This window comes from Gymnoscopelus microlampas (genome assembly GCF_963454915.1).
Source record: "Gymnoscopelus microlampas genome assembly, chromosome: 18".
Lineage (NCBI taxonomy): Eukaryota > Metazoa > Chordata > Actinopteri > Myctophiformes > Myctophidae > Gymnoscopelus > Gymnoscopelus microlampas.
This window is the reverse complement of record NC_139955.1, coordinates 23,823,029-23,850,929: the sequence shown is the minus strand read 5'-3', so window position 1 is coordinate 23,850,929 and position 27,901 is coordinate 23,823,029. Positions and strand designations below refer to the sequence as shown.

Below are 27,901 nucleotides of genomic sequence, written 5' to 3'. Positions count from 1 at the left end.
CCATCGCCTTAAAAAAACACTAAAGGAATTGTCTTGTTTTGGCCCGTGACGCAAGTTCCGGCCGCCAACATCGGTAGCATTTTCCCGCGGCAAAATGAAACGTACAGTGACAGTAAATTGAATTAAATATTATGCAGATTTGAAGAGTATTTTTTTTCCAGTGATTAAGAATTGTAGCATTTCTAAGGGAATCGCGTTGTTGGCTTTGTTACGACGGGAAGGAGAGGAAAGCTAAACTAGCAAGAAGACCCTCACAACATTGATCCTTCCTGCTGTCTTTCATTCAGCTGCTGTTTGCACTGACATTTAACACAAACCAGCTAAAACAAAACCTTTCATAACGCAATGGCGTCATTGGTCACATTAGAAGGTCTAAAGGCAGAACTGGATGTATTCGACATAGCATGCGACGATGATGCGGTTCTGGACAAGCGTAAGTAGATAGGGTTTGTACTTTGTTTATACCAGAGGTTTTCAACCCTTTTCATATCAAGGTCCATTATTTATTCGGCTTTTGAGCCACGGACCACCGTTTGATGAGATTTAGCCTCTCAGACCCCAAACTTAGAATATTCTGTTATCGTTGTTGTTGGTTTTGTCCACAATTCCATGCGGTATTGATAACCGTAGAATACGACTCTCGTAGATGTATTTTATGATTCTGACATTGGGTCCATTTGGTTTCATTTTACACTTTCAAGGGTTATTTGGTTACCAACTCTCCATCATTTAGCTGGGAACCACCTGGAACCCCCCAAAGGACCACTGTTTGAGAACCACTGGTTTATACGGGTTAACAACATAATGTTATTTTCTTTTACTATAGTTATTCCCAGACACATGTATTTCCCCTGATTTAAATTTGTGACATGATTGATATTGATTGTTTTGTCAATTGTGCTCTTTCTTAATAGATTATTGTGAATTGGTAATAATATTGCCCCCTTTATGTTCTCTCTGACTCTTTATTTTAACCATGCAGTGGTGGAGCAATGTATTTGTAACAGACTGCAGGCAGAAGACATTGTACCAGAATGGGTGGCTTTCAGCACCACTAAAAATGGACTCGGGCTTAGCATAGACACTTTGGAACAATTTGAACATGAGGTAAGAGAATCAGACATTGTATTGTTTCTGTGTGAATACCACGTTCTTGTCTTTGAAATAATCAGTGGTGGAATAATCAGTGGTGGAAAAAGTACTCATATCTTTTATTTAAGTAAAAGTATCAATACTACAATGTAGAAATACTCTGTTACAAGTAAAAGTCCGGAATTCAAAATGTACTTGAGTAAAAGTACAAAAGTATTGGCATCAAAGTATGCTTAAAATACCAAAGGTATAAAGTACTCATTATGCAGAATGTCCCATTTCACAAGTTATCAAATGTATAAAAATCATTTGAAAATACGATACGATACGATAATACTTTATTGTCAGTTCACACTGAAATTTGTCTTGCGACCCAGCAGCCATGTATGCAACACATAAACGGCACACATAAAAAATAGCAGATCTACAAGCTCACAATGGGTCGTATGTTTTGTAATAATCAAATCTACAAAGTAACTAGTAGCTAAAGTTTTCAAATAATTGTAGTGGAGTAAGAGTACAATATTTTCCTCAGAGATTTAGTGGAGTAGAAGTAAAAGTATTGAAAATTGGAAATACTCCACTGAAGTAAAAATACCTCAAAATTGTACTTAAGTACAGTACTTGAGTAAATGTACTTAGTTACTTTACACCACTGGAAATCATTTGCTGGAAGTAGTCAATAGACTCAATTCATTTACTTTAAAATAAAGTTATCCTCTCAGTTGCGTTTCATGTTGGCTATGTTATATTTGTTGCACTTTTGTTGTTATTTGTGACACACTGTGGTTTCTGCGCAGGTTTTAAACAAGAAGCACAAAGCAAAACAAAGCTCAAAGAGGGACGACACGCATAACAGAACCAGAGACATCCACTCATTGCAGGAGTTGTATCCTTTGCAGCAATGCAGCAATTCTTCCTAAAGTTGTATCTGATGTCGCTTGTAGTATGTTATGCCTTGACGTATTTTGTCCAGAATTAAAGCAGAGGAAGAGGAAGAGAACCTGCTAGACTCCTACTCCTATTCCACTCCTGCTAAGGTGAGCTCTCTGTTTGACTCAATCAGAAACCAAAAGTCAATATTACATCTGGATTCTGGAATAATTATCACAGACCTTTTGAAATATAGCTCTAAATTGTTCAGAAACAGCTTATTGGATGTCAAGTCAATGAAACAACCTCATAGTTCTAGGCTAGCAATGAGCAAATTAATACTACTACTGACAAGCTCATTTTCTATTTGAAGTTGTATTAATTCCCAATGTTTTGGTGTGTTTTTGCATCTAGAGTTCTCAGAAACGTCCTCTGACTACCCCAGAGAATCCCCACTCCAAAAGGAGTGCAGCTCTGTTAGCTAGTCCAGGACTTCTGCTGTCCCCTGCCAGCTTCTCTCCCAGGTACACGGCAACAAAAGCCAACAGGCATAGTGCAACTGTACTAAAGGCTGTCCCATACATTCCAAGAACTGTAGTAGGCTGGGTTTGTACTGAGCTGTTAGTTCTTATTAATACAGTAAACATTACTGGGATAAATAAGTATGTAAGTGACTTTTATCTCCCTCTGTAGTGCAACTCCTTCCCAGAAGTACAACCAGCGTGGGGCTAAGGGGGAGGTTGTGGCAACGTTTGGAGCTGTCCAGGGCACTCGCTGGTCTGGGAGGAAGAGCCAGGGACTAGCGGTCCAGGTAGGGCTCCTGGAGGCGCCAGAGGACACACTGCAAACCACCTACAAGTACATGTTCCAGAGGCTCCGTGACATTAGAAATGGTGAGAGACAAAACTTAAGAGCTGCCTGTATTAGTGTTTTCCTTCTTTGGAATGAATGAACGTTTGGGTAATTTCAATGACAACTGTACTAGAAAGTATTAGTAGACAGAGAGAAGCTGGCGAGTCTATTAACTATTTTACATGTTTGTCATTTCCAGTGTTAACTGAGAAGATTGAAGAGCTCGGGGAGGAGCTGAGATCTCACTTCAACATAGAGGAGTTTTCACCTGTCTCTCTACCTGCTCAGGTACTGTGGATATCCTGGTGGAAGTGATGGGAAAAAAAAGTGTCTGTGTTGTCCGTCCTTGTAAAGATTATTTTGGAAATCTCAGTGCTGTTTTAGCATTTGTGTGTGTTTGTGTCTCCATCTCTCCACCTCTAGGACAGTGTAACTGTACTGGGTCAGGTGTGCTGTGACAGCAATGGGAAACTCAATAAACAGTCTGTTCTCTTGGAAGCGGGGCCAGAGCAAGGCGGTCAGCAAATACCTGTGGACCTATCAGAGCTTAGAGAATACTCCTTATTTCCTGGTCAGGTGAGGAGAGGGAACTCTCGTGCTTCGCTCCAAGTCAGATCATATTACTGATGTGGCCTGTGTAGACCACCATTTTGATGACATGAAAAATGTGGATTAGATGCTTGCTCTGACTACAATAATTGTATATATTTTTCAAACATTCAGTCACTTATAAATGTGTTCACACCACAAACATCACAGGTGTATCAACAGTAAAGAGGTAGAAAGTAGGAACCAACACTGAGCGCAGAGCGGTGGTCTCTCCTTTGCCTATGCACTGAGGTTTGTGTGCATTAGGTTACAGGACCACCCAGAGTAACAAGAGCATGCCATGGACCTGGGAACGAGTGTCACCCAGTGTCTGACCGAGAACTCTGACAACAGTTCATGTGAATGGGTTCCTACACTGTAGGTATAGGACAACCTATCAAGCAGTAAGCACACAAAATAACTGGTGGAGTGAGACATGACACTACAGTGAGAAAGACGAACAATTCACCACTGGCTGCATGCATTTAGTCGCAAGACAGCTGCCCACAGTTAGGGCTGGGTGATATGGAGGGACAAAATCAGATATTGTGGGGTGTCCGCTGGCCAAGCGGTCCAGGCGCATACCATATATGCTGGTAATCCAGCTTGACAGCGTGTCGCGGGTTCGACTCCCGATCCCGGCGACCTTTACTGTATGTCATCCCCCCCATCTCTCTCCCCATTTCCTGTCAGCCTACTATCCTATCAATAAAGGCAGAAAAAGACCCAAAAAATATCTTTAAAAAAAAAAATCTGATATTGTGGGAATCGACTATTGTTGCTTTGAGATTTTTGATAAATAATCATCAGTAATTCCTATATAATTACTAATTTGAGTCGGTAAAGGCAAATAAGAGAACAGCTAGAACAGACGGGTGAGTTGAGAACTTGATTGCAATACAGCCTTTAAAACCAGAGAAACAACGCTTATGCCATATCACAATCTTGAATCTTGATTGGATTCTGTGTAGCACAAATGTCATCAAATAGAAGTGAGCACTTGCCTTGCATTACAACTCTCCTACGTCTGTCCTCTCTTCCCAGGTGGTCGTGATGGAAGGAATGAACACAACAGGAAAGAAGCTGGTGGCTACTAAGCTCTATGAGGTCAGTGGCACAGTGCTTGACTTGTCAGACGTGTTAAGTGTTCACCTCACAAAATAATGCTTGAAACCCCATGGTGAAATTGTATTAACTTGAATTATTTAATATCCAACTTAAATATTAGCCATAAGGACCTGACTCATGGTTGGAGGTTGGAGCTTGATGTGGTATCTCCTATCTTTTGATTGCATCATCTTTTATCTTTTTAGGGAGTCCCTCTTCCTTTTTATTCCACAGAGGTGAAACAGGAGATGGATCATGGTAAGGAAAATGTTAAGCTTAAACTACAACACATGCCATGGGGCAGCACATTGTAGTGGGCATTGAGCTGGAAATATGCACAGACCCATTTCCTGTGTAGATATCTGTCAGTAACGCTGTACTTCCCCAGAGTTTGAATATGAAGCAATTATTTCAAATTTGTAAACATATAATCATAATCAGCCTTTATTGTCCCAGATGGATATTCCCTCTGTTTCACAGTCTGTTCAACAACAAACACATGAAAACAAAAATACAGCACAACATAAAGACAATACATAGGATCCCCAGAGTACACAAACAACATATCAGCGAGGCAGTTTATTAAGAAGGTTCAAGCAATACCTCCTCTCATGGTAAATGGGTCTACCTTTATTGGTTTAGGTATCAATTTTCCTTACGCTTTTAACACAGTCCCTGAGTCATTGAGCGTGCTGGTGGCATGTGGACCATACACTCCTTCCGATAGCCTGACCTTTGACCCTCTCCTCGACCTGATCAATGTCATCGTCAGAGACCGCCCTGACGTTTGCTTGCTGGTGAGTTCCTGCATTCTCTTGCACATATTTTCCCGCTCTCTGGTTCCCTCACATACAATTAATGATAGTATGCCTTTCTTATAAGATGCCACCAAATGTCAGTATCCCCCAGTCTGTCACCGTTCACCACCATACACAGTGTACTCCTCATGCTACGTTCACACCAGCGGCGATAAAGCAACATGCTACTAGTCATTTTCAGTGGAGGCCAACGAAAAGCTACAAACTGAAGCCAGACACTTGTTGCTGCGTGACAGTAAAGGCCTTTGCACACAGGGTGCGATTAGTCGATCAGTTTTTACCGCATGCGAAGAAAACGCACAAATCGAACTGGGTTCGATTGAAAAAAAAACGCATCGCATCGCCACACGGGGTGTGCATGAGGTCATTGAGAACCATGTGTTCATTTAAAAAATGATATTGTCCTTTTTTTCCGTGCGGAAAATCGCACCCTGTCTGCAAAGGCCTTTACACTACCAAAAAAACGTTGACGTTGACGTCAACTTTTTTCGCTCCGCTGATGCAGTGAAGCGTCAATCAATCATCTTTTTTCTGTTTCACCATTACAACTCACCTCCTCTCTCCCCACAATTCCAGCTCTATTCCATGAATGAAAAAAAAACAGATTTTGTTATCCCCTTTCTCCCAATTTAGTCATTGTGCCAATTAATTCGGAAGGTACGTTACCCCTGCGCCACCCGAGCTCCAATATTCTTGTCTTAAACGAGTTCCTTATGCTGTTTAAACCTACACTTTTAATTTATGCAGTGTGGCTTGAGCAACACGAAAGTTGTTTTTTATGGGTTTTCTTGCCTTTTATTGATAGTCCACAGATAGTGTAGAGAGAGAGGAAACTGGGAGAGAGAGTGACCCAGTATTCACTGCAGATTTAACTATGTATAGACACAAGCAACGACAGAGACATAGTCTTCACATGGCTTTCTATTTTATGTGTGTGTTACTGAACTAATCTCTTCTTCTCTCCTGTATAGCTGGGCCCCTTTGTGGATTCTAAACATGAACAGATTGAGGTAGAGTTGACATACTCTGTTGTGTTCCTTACCTCAGATGCCACTGTAAGATAAATCGTATCTACATGTAGATCCATACATTGTGAAGTGAAATTAATACATTTATATTTATTTATTTAAGTTACTGGTAATGTAGTCTCTCGTAGCCAGACAATCGGAGATCTCCACTAACATTTGGTGGTGACATCTAAATTTAATGGAGTTGATAGAACAGCGGCAAGTACGACTGCTAACACCTATGCCTTCTGCTTTGAAAAAAAAAGTAGAAAAAGATCACTGTCCGAATATGAAAGACAGCCCTAAAGTCTCTGCATTGGTTCTGCAGTGCAGTTATTTTTCAAATCTCTGAATTGTTTCCATCCAGTTTTATCAATTACATTTAGATGTATTGGTAGGTGGAGATCTCTTATTGTCTGGTTACGTGAGGTGCATGGCTACGTATACTCAATAGTTACTTACTTGACTATCAACACTGTTTCCTTAATAGAAAGCTCAGGTGACTGAGACATTTGAGGCCATTTTCTCCAGGTGTGTGGAAAGCATCGTGGAGGGCACCAAAAGGTAAATTTCTTCTTGGACACGGTAACTATGGTGTACACTGATTGTGAAGCCTGGACACTAATTTATGACAAGAATATCTTTAGTATGCCTCCATCTTTAAGCTGTTTTTGTTGGTGTATAAACCTAGCCCGGCATGGCCAGACTAATATCACTGTGTAGATATTAGTCTGGAATCTCTGTGTGGAACCTGCATTTCCAAGGGGTCGATTCAAAAGAACAGCTCTGGTGATAAACCCACCCCACATTTGCATACTGGGCCCTGATTGCTGCCCCCACAACTTTGGGGACAGGGAAATCCAATCGCAACCGAGCGGGGCCGGACTAATCTGCCCATGGCTATTATATATTTTTTGCACTGGCAGATTTGTCTGGTTTCCAGGCTAGTATAACCCTAGTGTGTCCAGCATCTCATCTTTGACCCTCTTAATGTTTCATTTCATGAATGAAGCAGGAAAGGCTGTTTGCATGTATCACAATTCACATAAAAACTTCAATGCTTGGAAATAAGAATCCCTGCATGCATGTTTTTGTAAATATATTGCAGCACTGTTATGTAAGCCAAGGCCTCTGCTCTCCTCTCCTATAGTGTTGGCTGTCAGCTGCTGTTTGTGCCCTCGCAGAGAGACATTCACCACCACTTCATCTACCCACAACCACCCTTCACCCTGCCAGACCTCAGCAAAGATCAGGCTGAGGTCAGACACACATGCAACTGTGCAATCATACAGCTTTTTTATTGTTCCTTTCACATCTCTATTTTCCACTTTGCCATTTGACAAAAATAGCCAGTCTACAAGCTAACATGTCCCGATGCAACACATGGGCTACAAAATTAGCAATAAGCTACAAAATGACCAGTGGATTTAGCTAGGATGTGAACTTGTAGATTGGCAATTAACAGCATTTTTGCTAATTGACAAAAGTTTAGAGACTTTTCATGGCCAAAATATGTCAGGTTGAAAGTGGTTAAAGATTAACTATGTATTTGGTCATTTAAAGACTTCAGTAATAGCTGATGTCTTGACATTGTCTTTCAGATGAGATTCATTTGAAATTATGTAACCAAACTGTGTAAATGCATTTCCCAGAGATTTTCTGATTACAAACTACACCTCAGTTTCCCGCCTCTCCATTTCTGAACAAATTACTAAACCATTATACACATTTAAAATAAAGGAGATTGAGATTATCCAACATGGATTTTGGCATTTAGTCAGATTATCCTTTTTATTATATACTGGTTAGGTACTGGTCAATAGTCACATAGTCAGATCAGTGCAAACGGTATCAGAACATATTCAGTAACAACTTGTTAATGTTTGTGTTATACAGCGAGTGACCGTGGTCCCTGACCCTTGCACCCTGCTCATTGAGGGTGTGACCTTTGGCCTAACCTCCACCGACATCCTATTCCACATGGGTGCAGAAGAGATCAGCTGGTGAGGAAATGTCGGCGTGCACATGTAGAAGTTAAACTGAAGTATCAGAAGAATTCTTGTATTTATGAAGGTTTTATCACCTTCCCCAGTGATAGGGCGAGGTAAAGAAAAGTGAGCCACTATATCACCAAAAATGTGAAAGAAGTAAAATATACACATCCACACATTAGCGAGGTGCCAGACAGATGACTGTGCAACTAAAGGAACAATAGAGTCTACAGTACACTTGTATCATGTTTTATCATCATCAAAAGATCAACATTTCGAGCTATGTAGGATCTGGCTCTCTTTCTTTTAGTAGCCACTGCTACTATCGTCATCAACCACAACATTGTTTTGTATTTCAGTGCTGCCGGATCTGACAGATTTTCACGCATTCTGATGCACATGTTGACCCAGAGGAGGTGAGAGAAACGAGTCCACATCTAAACAGAATCCACAATCAGCGTTTCATTTACAGCCTGTAAACATGTTGACAACTCCCCTGTCCCTTTTCCCTTCACTATGTGTGGATGTACAGCTATTACCCGCTGTACCCTCCCGTGGAGGACATGAACATGGACTATGAGAAGTTCCAGAGCTACGGCCAAATGCCCCTCACCCCCGACGTTCTCATCGTTCCCTCTGAGCTACGCTACTTCATCAGGGTACCCAGATTCCTAACATTTGCTGTAACACCCTTTACTTCCTCTCTCTTACACAGTTTGCAAACAATTAACCTAATGTATTAAGAAATGAAATTCATTGCGTTTGTAAACTAAATTGTTTATGCGCTCTTATTTTTTACGGTCAGCTCGACCCCCGACAACACACATTCTCATCACTTTCACATTCAGCTAACTTGAGGCCATGCAAACAGATTGTTAGAAATTAATTTACTATTAAAGACAGAAGGCAGACCGTGGTGAACTCCTCCCAGACACATCTCCCTGACATCCCCTCCCTTTCCAGTCCACAAAACGGAATGGAAGCCCCCAAATCATCATCCGATTGATCACAACCACACACTCAACTGATCAAAAGGATTTCACCTCAGGATTACAAGTAGTTTAGTCTAAACTCACACACGATTCACATACAATTACCTTTGTATTAACTGTTTACATTAAATAGACTGACATGTGAAAGAGAGTGTGTTCTTCTATACAGACAGGGCTGTAAGCTTCGACGGTTTCCCTGCACATGGATTTATCAAAGATTTTGGGAAGCTGAACAAGGGAACTGAGACAATAATACAATGACTATAATGAGACAATATAACCTGAATTCTGTTCACTTCATTATGCACATATGTGCATACTAAATATTTTGTCCTGAATGATTGTGCATTATGCACATTTGAACAAATGTTCATGTGTCCGCAGGATGTGAATGGCTGCGTGTGCGTCAATCCAGGACGGCTGACCAAGGGGCAGGTGGGTGGAACTTATGGCAGACTGCTTATCCAGCGCAGCGCCCCATTGGAGGATGGGAAGAGAGTCAGCCCCTGTTTAGCAGGCCAGGTGGTGAAGATTTAATGTACCTTGAGAAATAGATTTTTGATTCTCATCATCACTAATTGTTATGTGGACCCTTATACACTTGATGCCATCTGAAACAGAATTTGTTCAATGTACAACACTGGATTGAGTGGCATGTAATACAAAACCCAGCAGACCATTGGATCCAATTGAGCCATATTTTTGTACTATAAATAAATGATCATATTGTGTACTTTGTATAAATGGTGCAGTCTTTTTTGAGGATGAGTCCCTCTTGCTGGGTACATCAGCCTTATTTTTCAATAAATTATCTCCCTCTGCGACTGACATCTGCTTAAAGAATTGTGTAAGGACTCCTGTGGATGAAGAATGTCAAGAGAGTGCCCACTCCAGTGAGTGAACAACCTGATTAAGAAATGCCCAGCATAGTCCAATCAAATATATTACCCCCAGGCGTGAGATTTGTAGACCATTGATATGGAGATAATATTTCATAATAAATAAATACCTTTCATTTGAAAGGTAATGACTGTGTTGCAATATATTTGATATTAAGTCACTTGAAAGGTACTGAAATTGAAACGATCCCATTTTCTTTCTCTCTATACGTTCAAAGTATCTCCAAAGGTAGAAAAGAAAGTCAGGACTTACCGGGTAAGTTTTGTTCGTGGTAATGAGTTTTTATATGGATGGGACCTGCTGCTTTAGTCATAGAAGTGGTCAAACTCATCAGAGTCTGTGTCCTTTATCTCTGAGATTGGCTGTTCAGAGAAACTTGCCACGTCTTCACATGCAACTGGAAAATAAAGGAGGCATCCATCAGGCACCTAATATAGGCCTACTATAATTCTTAAGATTGTATTGAGTAAACATACTGTACCTTTGGGTTTGTCGCTACCATTCTCAACCTTTTCCCTGAAAGTACAGGCAAGTCGAGATGAGGTTTGAGAAGGGGAAATGTATAAAGATGTATTAGACATCACAACAGGTCAGCACAAACTACTTGTGGCAATATAGGGGATTTGGTTGTCGCTGCAAGCAGAGAGCCAGGGAATGGTACTTCGGTGTAGTACTTAAAACCCATATTCAGTTTCACTAAGTGACGATCTATCAATTAGAATTTCTTGGGTTAATAAAAGTTTGGCCTGGTTTTTGCAGTGAACTGTACACAGTCATCCTTCCCTACCAAACAACAAAACTAAAACAGTTACTTACTCTTTCTTTTGTATCTCTGCTTGTGGGGCCAAAAGATATTCAATGTCATCCCCTTCATCACTTAATTCCTTAGAGGAGCTATCAGTGTAGTCCTTCTGACTCTCTTTTCCATTGTCGTCATCACCAACTATTATCTCCTCCACCTCCTCTGGAATAGTATGTATGTTCCTGTTAGTTCTGAAAATTAAAGTTGTTGCTTTTAAGTCCATCCTCACCATGATTATAATCGTATGGCATGTAAGACCTAATAATAAACATACAAGACCATGCAGGTCTTATGTTTATTAGACTATATTAATATAGTTGTGTGAGGTGTTTAATGCTGGTGTATAATGTGTTAATGTTATTGTACCTGTGGTTTTGTGGTGAGATGATGCTGTCTGAATCTGAATCTCTTTCCTTCTCTGGCTCTGCTGCTTGGGAGTCCTTTCCAACATCATCCTCACTCCTCCGCTCCCCTTCCTCAGCACCTCCCTCATCAGAGGAGGCATCATCTTCCTCCCCCTCTCTGCTTTCCTCACTCCCTACACATCTGTCCCCTTCTATCTCTCTGTCCTGAGTGGTGGTGGAGTAGATCTGCCCACTTTCTTCATCCTCTTCTTCACCCTCTGACCCATGTCCCTCTGTCTCATCCTCATCATCTTCTCCTCCATCATTATCAGGTATACTCTTCCTCACAAACCCCTCCCGTTCATCATTCTCCCTCTCCTGGTCCTCCTCTTGCTGGCTGCTCTCTTTGTTTTCCTCGAAATATTCATCATCAACATTGCTGTCCTCTTCTCCTGTTTCCTCCTCTTTGCCTTTTTCTCCCTCATCCTCCACCATGCTCCTCTGTTCAGCACTGATGCTCTTCTCGCTTACTGTGTCTTCGGAATGACCATCTTTTTCTGTCCTTGTGTTGACACTTTCTGACTCCTGTATGCGACTCACTGATTGGTCTCCAGGACTTTGATTCCCTGATATTTGGCTCACAGGTTCTTCTGATTGACTTCCGGACTCTGTCCTTACACTTGTGTTCTCTGTCTGACTCCCTGAGTGACTCCTCTTACTCCTGTTCTTCTCCTCCACCCTCGACAGGGTGACTGACTGACCCACGCTCCTCCTGCTCCTGCCATTGTTTATCTCCAACGACCCGTCGCTTTCTGAGCTTTGGTCCGCAGAAGTTGAGGCAATGGCAGCTGCACTAAGAGTCCCAGATGACCAGTGAGCGAAAAAGAAAAGAGAGAGGGATGACATATGGCATTTGTTTTTCCTTCTTTTTCCTGGGCTTCACTGGCTCTACTTTCACTGACATGCTTTATACATTTAGCTAGAAAGAACCACATTAGAAGGAGGGATACGGGAACAAGGGTGGTCCGTTGTTGGGGAAGAGGGAATGTTGAGAGCTATTAAAGATGATGATTATGCTCTGTTAAATTAACTCTGAGAAGAGGTACATTTTTACACTGTTAAATTAACAATGACATTTTTACTGTGTAGGAAGGTGTGGTGACAGGTTGTGGCAATAAGGAAAGATTGGATTAGAGAAGAGAAGAGAATACGATCAGGCCGCTTATTGCTTACTGCCGAGAGCTGCCTCCTTCGTCTGTGGAACGACGTCCTGCACTCCCTCTTCTCTCCTCCCTCTTGTTTCTGTTTCGACTGCTCTTTCTTCTTGCTTGGCTGGAATCTGTGCTTGTCCCACTGCTTTCCCCATGGCCACTGGACAGACGAACTAGGACACACGGACACATGTAAACACAGGCAAGCATATCCTTCCGTCTGTGTCTAGATATCGATATACAGCAGATCTACAGACAGACAGATGCAGGCTGTTTAGCCAATGTTAATCTCTTACTCTTCTCACCAGGTTTAATGTCCAGCTCTTGAGAACGGTGATTGCCACTGTCTCCTCTCCATCTCTCATCCCCTCTGAGTTCTTCCTTTGGGTTTGAACCTGTGGACCTGTCAACACGCTCCTCCACACCCTGCTGCATCAGACCACAACCTAGACACTCAGAAACGGAGGGCTGAATCCAGGGAACTCGGGGGCCAGGGGCTACCCAGGACAAGGGGCAGTCGGTCTGGGTGTCAGCCCAAAGCGGTGGCCCCTGCAGAGGAATTGTGTGATGATAAGTGGATGCGGAAGAAAGCTGATAGGGCTGGACTGGCTGAGCTTGGTGTGGGAAGACGGGAGACGAGTGGGATGAAGGCCGAGGCACATGGGAGGAACCTTGGAGGTAACTGGTCGTTCTGTCAGGAAAACGGGCCGACTGGAAGCCAGTGTGAGTCAGCCAGGATGACTGAATTCTGGGATAAGCGGCGCCATCTAAGTTGTAGTCCAGGTGACCATTTTGGCTGTAGTACTCTTTTGGCACAGTACCCTTCTGGTTGTTCTTCTGACCTAAAGAGATGTAAGAAATACCAGTGAGGTGTGTGTGTGTGTGTGTGTGTGTGTGTGTGTGTGTGTGTGTGTGTGTGTGTGTGTGTGTGTGTGTGTGTGTGTGTGTGTGTGTGTGTGTGTGTGTGTGTGTGTGTGTGTGTGTGTGTGTGTGTGTGTGTGTGTGTGTGTGTGTGTGCGTGCGTGCGTGCGTGATAGAGAGTGAGAGAGAGAGAGAGAAAGGACCTTTTGAAGATGGTAGTTGTGCTTCTATGTGAGGCTGAGTTCCTTGTCTCTCTTCCATTCTCTTAAGGCACTCCTTCAAATGTTTCTCCATCTTCTGTTGAAGAAACAACATTGTTTGACTCACCTAGTCCATATGATTGCAGTGCATCTTTGAGACACACACTAACAAAATTTCACACTTGAGAAAGTGTAAATTTGACAAAATTATACGCTGGAATTAGCATGTTTGTGTGATTTGAAGGGGCGGTGTTATTAAAGAAGCTGTAAAGGGAAAAGAATATTTTTTAAATAGTAATCATTGCTATAGAGCAGGGATGGGCAACTGGCGGCCCGCGGGCCGCATGCGGCGGCCCGCACCGTCACTCAATGCGGCCCCAGGCCAAAATCCCCCCAAAAAAAAAATATTATTTTTTTTAATTTTTTTTTTGGGCCAAAAATGTTTTAAATTGTTTTTTTGGCCAAGTCTACACTTGCAACCACACGTAACTTCTACTTTATTATTCTTATTCCTCGTCTTTGTATTGGTATTGTTTGTGTTGGAGCGCCTCAGTGCGGCTGCAGTGCAACCTCTTCCAGAGAGAGATAGAGACACTAGAAACTCTGCTGGAGACACAAAACAAACTGTGTAGACTTGGCCCTTTGAAATAAAATGTATTTTGGCCCAAAAAAAAAAAGAAGTTTTCTTTTTTTTTTGCATTAGTCGACTGCCAGTCGACTATTGGCAATTAGTCGCCAATTAGATTCGACTAAACAAATCCTTAGTCGGGGAGAGGCCTTCTAAATGCTAAATAAAAACAAAGTTATAACAAATAATAATAGTTAATATCCCTTATTTATCACATATGTGACTATTATGGGCTTTTTGAGTAATGGGGTACTACTGGCGAGAGTGCCGATAAACGGGCGGGCTGGGACCAAAATCCAGCCCTGGCATTTTGGTCCGAACCGGCGCACCGCCCCCGGACCGTTTTGCCAACGGGAGGGGTTTTGTCAACGGGGGGGGGGTCCCTGGGGTCCCTGGGGTCCCTGCCGATAAACAATGCGGCCCCCCAGAGTGATTGAGGAAATTTTGTGGCCCTCACCATCTACAAAGTTGCCCACCCCTGCTATAGAGTGCTTGTTCAGTAACAGGAGCACCCCTGTCTCTCCAGCTCTTTAATAAAGACAAAATAAATGTTCAGGTGAGATACCATTTCATCCAATTAGGAGAGCGAACACCCCAAAAGATCATTTATCTGGTTCAATTCTATAGTGTTCCAGTTCCAATTTAGTCTTCTCATTTTGTTGTTTCATCACTTTTTCACTTTCACCAGTTTCACTTGTTTAGCCTGTATCCTGCACATTTGTATCCTCCCAACCTGGGTCTATTTACTAAAGAGCTGTAGACGAGGAGACACCTGATAGCTAGATGTATTTATTTTACCACCCCAACAAACAAAACAAAACAAAACAAAAACACACTTACAGAACCTGTAATAGGCTGTGTGTTATTTGTGAATTTATTTTAGCCACAGCAAGCTATGATGGGAGTGTTTGAGTGAACTGAGGGCACCTTCTCCTGAGCAGACTCTTTGTCCTTGAGCTGCTGCTGCCAGCAGGTGGAGCTCTCATCTAAGTACCTCTCATACTCCATCTGCAGGGGTGAAAGGTGCAGATACAGTGCATAAGGCCACAGGTTGGACAAGGCGTCAGTGACAGTAAAGTCTTGTCAAGGAGCAAGAGTTCTGTCTTAAGTGTCATTTAAGACAGAACTGTGCTAATAGTGAGGCTTCCTTGATTTATCTGCTAAACCTTGAGACCACCACTATGGTAGTTTGTTCAATGGTGACAGATACAACCAAGATAATTAAATAGGTTTTGGCATTTCCCACAATATCTACCATACAACAATAAGACAAACTGTTCAAAAATGAATATGTGGTGTTGGTGTTGGTGCAAATACAGGTATGCATCCTCTCACCCGTATAATTTTCATAGCAGCATTACGGGCCATCATCTCTCTCAGTGTGTCCTGGGCTCGCTCAAACTCCTGCAGCAGCTGTGCGTTGTGCTGCTGGGCTCTACGCTCTCTGTCCCTCAGCTCCTGCCAGCGCCACTGCAGACGAACAGCCTTTCTGCTGCTGGAATAACATGCACATAAACACATACCGTTAGTTTTGCTCATAAACAGACTTCCATAGCTTTTATTTTATGTTATCATCCACATCCGTGCACATGTACACAAGCCAGGATAAGGCAAGTTGAATTGTATTTAACAAAAGTTCAAAAGTGCTTTACACAAAATGTTAAGCATTGAGACATTAAGGTAGAGCATTAAGACATGCATAAGAGACAAATAAAACAAATGGAGGGCAACTTGATTTACCACACACACACACACACACACACACACACACACACACACACACACACACACACACACACACACACACACTCTGACACTACTCACGGGTGCTTGTAGTTGTTCCTCTGAAATGTTGAAAAGTCACCTTGCAGCTCCATCGTCTTGTGCTGTGAGATACAAAATAGAGCAGGAGACCAGGGAAATGACTGCAGACAGTAAGCTGTCAAACTCATATTAGCTTGTTGGATTTTTAATGCATATAGGCTAATGGGATACAAGTACATTTTTTGAGTAGGCCTATCTGTACTGTCCTTGACTACTTTATTTTGGATTCTTGACTTTCACTCCACTACATTTCAAATACAAATATTGTACTATTGACTCCACTCTATTTCTAGGAAGGAAAGGTAGCTACATTATGAATTAACTACCCTGAACCCTATTTAAAAAAAATACTGAAAATAGCTGATCTACTTGAACCCTATTTAAAAAATACTGAAAATAGCTGATCTATCACAGCTGTGGTCTATGTTCACTATTAGTCTATTGATTTATGACAGAAAATCATATTTTTTATCTACATTTTAATACAGCAATGCATTGATGTTAAAAAGAAAATGTACTTTGTAATTTGTACTTTTGAATACGACACATATTTTTAAAAGCAAGTAGGTGTACTCCAGTCCTTTAACCTCAAGTAGCCTACAAATTTGACAGAGCAAGTAAGGCTAATATTTGATCAGTAGTATCTTCTATCTTGACTCAAGTAGGCTACTGAAGTTGAGTAGGCTACCACTACTGACTAAAACAAACCATGGGCTGATAAATAAATAAAGACTCCCAAATGTGTTCTAATTACTGAAGAGCATGGTTTCAAATATCACTCAACCAATTTAGAATTTACACACAATCTTACATTGCTAGATCCTAAAGGTCTTACCTCTTTTTGAGTCTCAGTTATCGTTTTCTAAAGGGGGAAAAAAAACAATCAGTGTCTGGTAGTTTGATGGAAGACTTTAAATTGTATAGTTCAAAGCGGCCATAGCAAAGACCTCTGTGGCTTTCATTTGGTTGAAGGATTAACAAGGATTAAGGACACTGGCTACTCCAGGGGGAGGAACCGATGCTTATCCTCTTCAAGCAGCAGGTTTTACTATCACAGTGTGTAGCCTGCCTGATATTTAACTTATGTATAAGTAGCAATACACACGTAAAAATGTCAAAATACTCTGTTGCAAGTAAAATGCCAGTGTTCAAAATGTTACTTGAGTAAAAGTACAAAACTATTGGCATCAAAATAAACTTAAAGTACTAAAATGTTTGAAAATAGCAGATCTACAGCGACACGTTGTGAGCTTGTAGAGCAGCTATTTTCAAATAGCCTGGGTATAAAATATGGCTAAAGTGGTTACTGTATGTTTTATAATATAATAATTTATATCTGCGAAGTAACCAGTAAATAACGTTTTCAAATAATTGTAGTGGAGTACAATATTTGCCTCGGAGATGTAGTGTAGTAGAAGTAAAAGTATTGGAAATACTCCAGTAAAGTTTAAAATACCTAAAGTTTGTACTTGAGTAAATGTACTTAATTACAGAGTTGTAACTCTACAACTCTGTGGATTCAGATTAATCACCACATTTGGAATTATGACAGATGATGACATGAAAATAAATTTCAACCTGATCGGGCACAAAAATATACACGTCTACCACAATAACAACAATAAAAATAAACTATATTTATGATATAGATTATGATTATAATATAAATACATATGGAGCTATTAGCAGTTGTAAGGAAAAGTAACAGATTTGTAAACAGGCAGATAACACAACAATTAATATGTTTATAGTTTAAGAACATAAAATAAAGACTTTTACCACATAGATTACATAGATGCAAGTAATAAAAGGTGTGATAGTGTGAAATTATGTTAATATAATAGGCTAATATTAATAATAATTGTTAACAACACCTGTCCTTTTGACCATTCACTTAGGTCAACCGTAGCCTTGGATCACAAGACAGTCATCTGTCATGACCGTCTTGGATGATCTTCAAAATAGTATTTACAATTTCTCCCTTTTTGGCCCGTACATCTACATAAACATTTAAATTTCAAATATAAAGTGCTTACCCCATGGCCCTCAGAAGTACCAGTATCTTCCGTACTGTTAAATAAAAAGCATTTTAATCCGATTGGTGGGCATTTTATCATAGAGTTATTGTGTGTATCAGAGTGCAATACACGTCCCAACCAATAGGGTTGCGCAGTTGAAAGCAATTAGCGAAAATACGAAAGAAATGGCCACCAATTGGATTAAAATGCTTTTTATTGAATAATAGGGAACATACGGGTACTTCCGATGGTTTGTATATAATTTTAACATCGATGGCCATGGGGTTGCACTTTATATTTGAAATGTGAACGTTTTGGTAGATGTATGGGCCGTAAATGGAGAAAGTGCAAACACTATTTTGAAGATCATCCATGACTGTCGTCACCTGCTGCTGCAGCTTTTTTAAAGCGGAACATATTACATGCAGCAACACTTACTAGTGGGTTGTATTTCTATGTAACACCCCAGCACTGGTGAATTGTTGAACGCAGGGCAGAAGCAGCTCAGCTCAATACAGGATATATAGAAGGTTGACAACAAACTACTCCAGTAAATCAGCGGTTTTTGCATTGTAGTTATTTGATCAAAATCACGTGGATGTCATGCTGTCAAGTTCGTGAGCAGACGGGAAACGCTGCAATGATTTAGCTGTGTAATAATAGTCCCGTCCATCTATGAAAGCAGTCCTCCCGTTGTGATTGCTTGAAGTAAAGTTGACAAGTGGGTAGGCCAGTCACAATTATTACAGAATCATCTAATAGCAATTATTTGAGAAAATTGGAATTCTTTTCCATAATCGTCAACATTTCTAAAAAGCAAAAATAGCAAATGTAGAAGCTTACAACGCGTCACTTTCCCGACGCGTTGTAAGCTTCTACATTTGCTATTTTTGCTATAAAAATGTAAAATGATTAAATATATCAGTAATTTCTTTGTATTTTTAAGTTATTTGTCATGTCTGCCCTGTGATTTTTTTTATTTTGAAACCTAAAAGACAAACACACAGAAATGTTATTTTGATTCATATGTTCCAATGTTAAATGCCAAAAACACAATTAAATCGTTAATCACAGTTACTTGTATGACAATTAATCATCAACTTACATTTTGTAATCGTGACAGCCCTACGAGTGGGAGAAACAAACATGGCCAGTTTGGCCAGCAACGTGTTCTGTCGGGTGGAGAGGCTGTGTACCTACCTCCCTGTGGTCCTGAACACCGCCCTGGTGTTCTGCATCACCGGAGAGGTCAGCTACCTGGTCCTGATGGAGCCTCCGCTGGAGGAGGCTGCCCGCACCAAGACCGTGATGTGGTCGTCCTGGTGGAAGGCTGTGCACCTGCTCGCACAGTACTTCATGCTGGGGAACATCTGCTGGAACGCCTCGCTCTTTCTGAAGACCGACCCCAGCATCAAGGGAGTGTTTCTGGGCGATGGTATGGGCCAGGGATGGAGGTATTGACACAGACTGTTGTTCAAGGCATCAAGCTCTTGTAGTTTGTATATGCAGTGGTGGAAAAAGTACTCACACTTTTTACTTATGAAATGTAGAAATACTCTGTTACAAGTAGAAGTCCTGTATTCAAATGTACTTGAGTGAAAGTACAAAAGTATCGGCATCAGTAAAGTGAAAGTACTCATTGTGCAGACTGTCCCATTTCACAAGTTAAAAATGTATAACAGTATAACAAATCTTTTGGAAATAGCAGATCTACAAGCCCACAATGCATCGCATTGTGAGCTTGTAGATCTGCTATTTTCAAATGGCTGAAATATATATAGGGCTGAAGTGGTTAGTGTTTTTTGTAATAATAATAAAAATCTAAGTAAGCAAGACATTTACTCCCTTTTTCCACAGACGCAATGTTGTTAGCTTTACCTAAAAACCCCTAACGAATTGTTGAGGATTCCAAACTAATAATTGCGGTTTGCATCATATGGTATGGTATCATATTGTATTAGCCAATTGGCTCGTATAAACAGCTGACAATGGGTATGACATATAAAACATTCTTCTTGTCTCTAGGTACTGTTACGCCTGCGAAGCACACACTCCCCCACGCTGTTCTCACTGCTACGACTGCAAGGTGTGTGTTCTCCGGAGGGATCACCACTGCGTCTTCTTCGGCCAGTGTGTGGGCCTCCGCAACTATCGCTACTTCCTGAGCTGCCTCTTGTTCATGTGGTCGGGACTCCTGTACGCCGTGGTGATGAACGCCGAGGTCTTCATCGTCATCCTGAAGGAGGGCGTGACGCTGCACAGCGTTCTCTTGCTGCTCATACCCTGGCTCATGTTGTTATCAGGTGTGTGTGTGTAGAGATGTACCGAACTATACAATTTTTTCCTTCCTGATACCGATTCCGATACCCATAACTTGCGTATCGGTCGATACCGCGTGTAATTTAAACAAATCTAGGACAGTGGTTCTCAAAGTGGGATCCAGGGACCCTCAGGGTTCCTTGAGGGGGTTCCAAATGGACCCTTACAGGTCTGTGACTGAGAGTGTACAAATGGAACGGGTTCATTTGGTTCCATTTGTACACTCTGTGTTATGGGGTCCTTGAAATTAAAATGTTTGAGAACCACTGATCTAGGAATAAATACAAATTCCATTAATAATTGTTAATGTGCAGCTACAAGTTAGTAAAATAATAATGTTAATATTACAGTAAGAGGTTAAAACAGTCGTGCAACATCTACTGAAGCAATCAAAATATGATTGTAAATGAAATATCATCATGTGATAAATTACGTGGTATCGGAATGGCATAGGCTGGCATACTCACTGATATCGATACCAGCATTTTAGGCAGTATCAGGAGCTTTTCTGATACTGTCTCCAAATCTGTGGCACTGTGGCTAATAGAGTGCGGCTGCCTTAAAATTAAATTAAAAAAATCTTAATTGTAGATGGTTAAACACTGATGATATACTATGCAGGTGTCTTTTATTAATTAGTGGTTCTAACCCAGATAATAGCTAAGTAGTAAGCTGGAATAGGTGCATGCAGCAAATAGGCATTTTGTATACTGTAGTTCATTCTTTATTCATATCAACAAAACTTCAGTTCCACCTGCGGCACACACAAAATCAAGGGACTCATTGTTTTATGAGTTTTTTATATGGTCTTTCCCCAAGAACAAAAGTAAGAAGAATTTAGGCCCATTTAGTTTTGTATAACTCAGTTTTCTTTATCTTATTTCTTTAGCACCTTGCAAGCTCCGAGTAAAATAATTGCACTGCCTGCAATGATGCTACCTGCTGTGCATGTGACAATATAGAACCTGATATAACTGTGATACGTGCTATCATACTGTAGGTTCTGTGCCTACAGTATCTGGAAACCTTGCTTGGATATTAGGGAAATAATTGGTTGAAAACGGATCTGTAGGAATAGCACAAAAAAATCAGTTGCACCTCACTTTACTGTATAATATTGGGATGAAGATCCCATACTGAATCTGTTTTCAGGCCAATATAGAACCCCAGACTGGTGCATTTTCACTGCCTGTAACATGGATATCCCTATATTATCCCTTCTGTCTTCCTATATATAGGTCAGGTCTCAGCACGTGCATTTGCCTTTGCCTTCATTGCCGACACCTGCGTGGTGGGATTCCTACTTGTTGCATCCTTCCTCTTCTTCCACATCTTCCTGCTGCTGCGTGGCCAGACCACCAGAGAATGGTATTCTTCCCGTCGACCCTATAACCTTGGGATCCTGGGCAACCTGTACCATTGCCTGGGCCTCCGCTGGTACCTCTGCTGGCTCTGCCCACTCATTCCGTCACCCCTGCCTGGAGATGGATTACAATTCCAGGTCACAGGGTCGCTGGAACCTGTGCGGTAACACACACACACCTCAATGGTCACGGTCTGACAGGCCGTCCCAGTTTCTTTTGGTGATGTGGAATGTGACTGGGTAACAAGGAGAGAAGAGAAGACAGTGGGAGGATAGGAAAGGGAAAGTGAGTTGTGGAGATTCATCCAGGTTTACAGATAAGTGGCCTGGGTTGAGAAGCACCTAGAATAGTATGTAGTGGTCATTAACGGCTGAGTTTGGAGTATACAACCTACGCTCTGCTGCGAGACGATGAGTGGGCAGGTCTGTTATTGAACATCGATTAATCTATTCTAGATCTCTGAACTTTGACCAGTTAACAGTACACTCCACGGCAAAGCAAGGCTTGTTAATGACCTGACACGCCTCAGAAGATAAAGGACAAAATCAAAATTTGTTCTGTGGAACTCCAAGCACTGAAAATGTATGTAAAATGACACTGAGAAAGGGAATGTTTTTTGTTTTGTATTGCTCATGGTGATTTCCTTTTGAAGTTTTTGAATCCTCAAAGTGTTGATCATTCATGAAGGTTTAGTGGCTAATTTGCTGAAATTCACTTATTCACAAGATCATAACAGAATCATGAGCCTCCTTTACATAGTTGTGTATTCATCAAAAGTACCAAAGCGTATGTTTAACTCTTTTCCACACTCCTTGTCTAGAGAAACAGAAGTTGTGATTATTCGAAACCCTGACGTGGAAGAAAATAAATCTCAAATGGTGTGGATTTAAAGGCCAGACTCCATCCCCCATGGCTAATCACACATGAATATTTAAATTAAATGGGGCAAGCCAAGAATTTGTGATGCAAACAATATATGGAATGGAATGTGTAATTGTCTTTTAAGTTTATTGATTGCTGTGTATAAATTCTGGCTATTGGAATGCTGTATGTAGTTTGAGGCTTTAGTCTGTCTCAAATTACATTGCCTGTGTTGTCAGTATGCATGTAGCTTAAAGCTGCAATCTATAACTTATTTGAATGAATACAACTTTATTTTAACCTCTTTATGGTACAGTATGTTAATGCAATATAGCTAGCACATCTGCAGTGGTTGGAGGTGGTCTGGTCTCCTACTCTTCCGTTGAGAAATGTACACCCTGGTGTCAGAACTTAGGGCTAGGGCTGGTTAACATGGCTGAAACATACTGTGTAAGTTAGTGCGTATCCCCTGTCCAAACAGCTTTTGCCTCTTCCCTGAGCACTATGTGGCAGACTGACAAATCCTGGGTAGGACATGAAGTTATGGATTGCATCTTTAATTGCCAGTATTCTTTGACATTTCCTTCCGCAACTTATTTTGTTTCCAATCTTATTTCAGCTTTAGAAACATCCGGTTCTACTTTCTTTCTTTTTTTTAACATCTCATTGTCTTGGCCTTTAAATGCAATGTTACACATGCCTTTACTTTCATTTACTTTTTGCTTGTCTTAATTGCACATGTATAACAGGCTACAACCAACAATATTGTTTATTTAAGTGTTTGACATTTTAAATTGGCTGTTTATGATGTGACTTATGTTTGATTACTTGAATTATTAAAATGTTATCTGGCCTTATATTTAATGTTGTCCATTGATATCATACAATATGATGTAGGCAGGCCTATACTGGAATTCACAGTTATATAGTCTACATGTTTGAATCTGGTTTGATGACTACGTACGAGTTACATGAGAAATATTTTCTTTTCCATATTGAATACATACATCTTAAGTTTCCGTTTTTCCTTGATGTGGTAGCTCTCAACCTGTGGATTGGGAGTCGCCATGATTTTGGGGGGGTCCCCAGAGCAGAGGACAGCAAACTGGACAATTTAAGGACTTTAAAGACCTTTTAAGACCTTTTCAATACCTCAAGAAAAGAAAAATACCATTACTGCATCAAAATCAACAAACTAATTTAACATTGCCCAAATTGTCAAATAATATAAGAAAGAGGCAAATAATTGTGAAAATAACCGACCTACAAGCTCACAACAAGCTTGTAGATCGGCTATTTTCACAACATTTATCTGTGGAACCGAGTTAAACAAAATGGGGGGGTCCCCAGTTCAAATATGATTATTTTTGGGGGTCACGGCCTGAAAAGGTTGAGAACCACTGTGGTAGCCTACTGGTTGTTGTCTCTAAAATAGACCAGAATATGGGCGCCCCACCCAAGAGGCGCGCTCACTGGTGGTCTTTTCAGTGACACCTCGAAAACACCCCCTCCCTGTGACGAAATAATAAAGGGAGAAGAACCGTTATCTGGGATGAGAGTTGGAACGCAAGATATGTGATGAATATCTGAGCCACGGGGATATTTTCGTCTCTCAAACCCAATTTTCCGTGTGCCTCTATATACCGGAATGCATTATTGACTCGTCTTGTCGTCCCTAGACTGAAGGGATGCTGCGTTGGCGTTGATTGTACGACCGATGATCTACGATTAGTCTAGTGTAGGCGGTGGATGGAGCCTACATTCAAATCAACGGCACAGAAAAGAATAGCGATCCAGTAGGCTGACAGCCAGAGAGCCGGTACGGCTACTACGGTACCATGACTACCGACATGTTCTGAGTCTGGAGACCGTAGGCAGCGATGAAGGCGCCAGTGAGACCGAGGCGCACGGCGCGGCTCCTCCTGCGGTTCTGCGTCTTTGGAGTCGGTGTGACTGCAGCCAGCTGCTTCATGCACTTTCTGCACATCACAGGTGCGTTCCTATATGTTCAGTTGAAATATGTTGATTCACACCGACTAGCATAGGACCTACTTTTGTATACATTCTAAATGTATTCTAAATGCTAAATTCATATTTGTTGTAAAATGTCTCCATTAATAACCACTGAAACCCCATATGGGTAACCAGAGAGTCCCTCAGGGCTCAATGCTAGTGTATTTTCTGTTTCCTGTTATTGTGGGGAAAGCTTTAGCTGAAAATAGCCTATCGACAAGCTCACAATGCTTGTGAGCTGGTCGATCTGCTATTTTCAGCTAGCAATGCTGGGATTCAAGTGGTTAACTGATGTCAATGTAGTATATGTATGTATGTGTGTGTGTGTGTGTGTGTGTGTGTGTGTGTGTGTGTGTGTGTGTGTGTGTGTGTGTGTGTGTGTGTGTGTGTGTGTGTGTGTGTGTGTGTGTGTGTGTGTGTGTGTGTGTGTGCGCGCGCGCGCACACAGACACACACACACACACACACACACACACACACACACACACACACACACACACACACACACACACACACACACACATATATAATTTATTGTTTGTATGCATGAACAAAAATAATATTTATCATTATGTCTCTATAGAGTGTCGAGGAACCAGTGTGGATGATGTCTTATTCTGGTCCAAGAGAGAGCTCAACCCTGAGAGAGAAGGCAACCAGACCTCAAACACTCCTACAGCTGGTGGGAAGCGTGTGTGTGTGTGTGTGTGTGTGTGTGTGTGTGTGTGTGTGTGTGTGTGTGTGTGTGCGTGCGTGCGTGCGTGCGTGCGTGCGTGCGTGTGTGTGTATATGAATAATAATAATAATTAACTGGCTTGTCCAAGGATAGAGTGCAGGGTTAAACATTGATCACTTGTGAGGGCCTTTAGCTGAACACCCTGGGCTGGGGGAAAGGGCATTAGAATGTAATAAAAGTAGGGCTGGGTAAGATTATGATTAGGGTTATGAATCAGTCATGCAGGTTAGACTAGGTGACATTACACAGTAAAATCCTCAGTGTTACAGTGGCTGCAAAACTGACCAAATGGACATACAAGTTTCAATGTGGGTCCATTTTTACTCTCTGAATTAAGTTAACAATGGGGATTTTGCTGTGTAGGATTTGCAATTGGCAGTAAAGGTGCATAAAATGTCCTCACATTATTGCCGGAGTATGTGCGCAGGATAGAGAGTGACGTTCTATCTCTTCATCTGTTTTATCTGACCGAGCCATGTATCAATCTGTCTAGATCTCTCCATCGATCTTCATTTGTTTTTAAGTGTGCAGATAGATGCTCAGACACAGTTAGGCCTTTGAGGCTCTAGTTGCTAGGAAACTGAATGCTGAATTTGTGCTTGGATGCTGTGTGTGTGGAACTGTTCAAAGTGCCTGGCTCCTGCCCTATCGTAATGACCCACTGATTGGTACCCTCTCATCAGGAGCTCTCACTCACGCGTGCGTGCGTGCGTGTGCGTGCGTGTGTGTGTGTGTATGTACTAGTGCCAGAGAAAGAGATAGACAGGGAAAGGGAGAGAGATTGAGATGTGTAATGATATTATGTGTACAACAATATTATAATTCTATAATTGTTTATTTTGTGGTACTGTTACATTTCGGTGCTATGCTGTGAATATGGGGCAAAGAGAGATATGGAGAGTTAGGATTACAATAAAGATTCAGTATTTTACAGCTGTGATTTCAATGTAATTGCTTTAGCTTATGTTTAGACACTAAGTAAGTAAAGGCTGAAATAAAAAGGGAAGCTAGACATAATATGTCTAGCTTCCCTTTTTCCATTTGCTCTATTTCCCTTTTTTCTCCTTAGCTCTATTGTACTATGCCAGTAGAAAGACAATCTCACTTATGTTATTCCTCATACTAAACAGAGACAAATAAGTCACTAAATAAACTTCAAGGCCTCTTATACATTCAATTATTATTTTAAAGAATAATTCCATTCAAAATCATTGTATTTTAGATTCTTCTGATGTGCCTTTGTATAAAATGTAAATAAAAGGCACATACCTGTCATCTCCATATCAATACAAGCAAATGGGACAAAATATCATATTATTATACAATGGATGATTTCCTTAAAGCTAAAACTGACAACCCCTGACATCTACTAGATGTGTTTCTCTATTATTCATTATCTTGTTCATTAGTGCAAACGGTAGTATTTCTGACAAACTATCGATGGTCTGGTATCAACTAATAGGAATATTTTCAAACATCTGCTGGCCTTGCTTCACAATAAAAGCTTTTCAGAGGCAATTCCCTTCAGGCACGTGTGCCATGGCAGTTCTTTTTGGGGAAATGTTATTATGAATCATCTAGGAAGTACAGTCTCTTAGGCATAGGGAGAGGCTGGTGGTGATGGATTGCCTAATTTATTCCAAATTAGATTGCTGTGGTAGCTGTTTATATTGTGTGGAATTGAATAGGATGAATCCTTACAAGTGAGGGGAAACAGTTTAAGATGTAGCTTAAATTATAATAAACTAAAGGGAGTGATGTAAGGAAATGGACATAAATCGCAATAAACTGAGATTCTGTCAATCCGAAGTCAGGACTGAGAGAGAATCTCATGTATGCTTGACTGGAGTTTCATAGATTGGAGTCTCTCATTCAAATGAGTAAAGTTCCCTTCAGAAATCTGCTTCAATGTTCCTTTGCTCTGTCCTTACAGCCATTCATGAGTTTCCTGAGGACATATTTACCCCGGAGCAGAGGCGGCAGGGAGCTGTAGTCCTACACGTTCTTTGTGTAAGTATGGTTTTGCAAAAAAGGTAATTCAGCTTGAATGTATGGCTGAATGTACACACACACACACATCCGGTCGCAGACCGCTCAGACAAGGCTGGCCTCCTCTGCGGCAGTGCCTCTCCACCCAACACAAACACACACACACAAACACACACACACACACACACACACACACACACACACACACACACACATACACACACACACACACACACACACACACACACACACACACACACACACACACACACACACACACACACACACACACACACACACAGGAAAACAGAAAACCAATATGCAGACATGACATGTGTTTCCATTCTTCCAACAGTGCTCACTACTCACTTCATGATGACAATGTAGATTCCATACATAGAGATCCGAATTAATGTCTCCCACCTGAAACAAACCAACGCACACGCAGCACACGCAGCACACGCACACACACACACGCGCACGCACACACACACACACACACACACACACA

The 27,901-nt window shown here is 41.3% G+C and overlaps 3 protein-coding genes across 5 annotated transcripts in view; all 3 read left to right on the top strand.

Moving 5' to 3' along the window:
• Nucleotides 1-60: 60 nt before the first annotated feature.
• On the top strand, nt 61-10,136 carry pola2 (polymerase (DNA directed), alpha 2). The gene is made up of 18 exons (XM_084085909.1): nt 61-433; nt 983-1,107; nt 1,893-1,981; nt 2,069-2,132; nt 2,380-2,489; nt 2,659-2,858; nt 3,017-3,105; nt 3,241-3,393; nt 4,450-4,512; nt 4,719-4,770; nt 5,185-5,309; nt 6,302-6,340; nt 6,828-6,901; nt 7,488-7,596; nt 8,234-8,340; nt 8,688-8,744; nt 8,861-8,987; nt 9,705-10,136. The coding sequence occupies exons 1-18, from the start codon at nt 346-348 to the stop codon at nt 9,855-9,857; spliced, it is 1,824 nt and encodes a 607-aa protein (XP_083942035.1). The 5' UTR covers nt 61-345; the 3' UTR covers nt 9,858-10,136.
• An 8,454-nt stretch (nt 10,137-18,590) lies between these two features.
• On the top strand, nt 18,591-23,505 carry zdhhc24 (zDHHC palmitoyltransferase 24). Of its 3 annotated transcripts, XR_014599514.1 has the most exons (5): nt 18,591-18,829; nt 19,232-19,562; nt 20,134-20,411; nt 21,666-22,577; nt 22,623-23,505. XR_014599514.1 is itself a non-coding variant. In XM_084041251.1 (4 exons), exons 2-4 carry the CDS (start codon nt 19,255-19,257, stop codon nt 21,956-21,958), a joined length of 879 nt encoding a protein of 292 aa, XP_083897377.1. In that variant the 5' UTR covers nt 18,591-18,829; nt 19,232-19,254; the 3' UTR covers nt 21,959-23,505. The 3 variants fall into 3 exon arrangements, 2 of the variants coding, with proteins under 2 accessions (XP_083897377.1, XP_083897378.1); XM_084041251.1 differs by having other exon boundaries at nt 21,666-23,505; XM_084041252.1 differs by having other exon boundaries at nt 18,591-18,833; nt 21,666-23,505.
• Nucleotides 23,506-24,226: 721 nt separating this feature from the next.
• Nucleotides 24,227-27,901, top strand: part of slc24a6a (solute carrier family 24 member 6a) — a 13,860-nt gene continuing 10,185 nt past the window's right edge. Inside the window, exons 1-3 of the mRNA XM_084085871.1 lie at nt 24,227-24,644; nt 25,249-25,347; nt 27,335-27,411. Of these exons, the coding sequence (XP_083941997.1) occupies nt 24,533-24,644; nt 25,249-25,347; nt 27,335-27,411 (288 nt within the window). The 5' untranslated portion in view covers nt 24,227-24,532. The remainder of the gene's footprint in view (nt 24,645-25,248; nt 25,348-27,334; nt 27,412-27,901) is intronic.

Coding starts and splice junctions, on each gene's coding strand:
- pola2 (XM_084085909.1), top strand. CDS start 346: ATGGCGTCATTGGTCACATTAGAAGGTCTAAAGGCAGAACTGGATGTA. Junction 1,982..2,068: donor ATCCACTCATTGCAGGAGTT/GTATCCTTTGCA, acceptor TATTTTGTCCAG/AATTAAAGCAGAGGAAGAGG. Junction 8,988..9,704: donor AGCTACGCTACTTCATCAGG/GTACCCAGATTC, acceptor ATGTGTCCGCAG/GATGTGAATGGCTGCGTGTG.
- zdhhc24 (XM_084041251.1), top strand. CDS start 19,255: ATGGCCAGTTTGGCCAGCAACGTGTTCTGTCGGGTGGAGAGGCTGTGT. Junction 19,563..20,133: donor GGTATGGGCCAGGGATGGAG/GTATTGACACAG, acceptor TCTTGTCTCTAG/GTACTGTTACGCCTGCGAAG. Junction 20,412..21,665: donor CTGGCTCATGTTGTTATCAG/GTGTGTGTGTGT, acceptor TCCTATATATAG/GTCAGGTCTCAGCACGTGCA.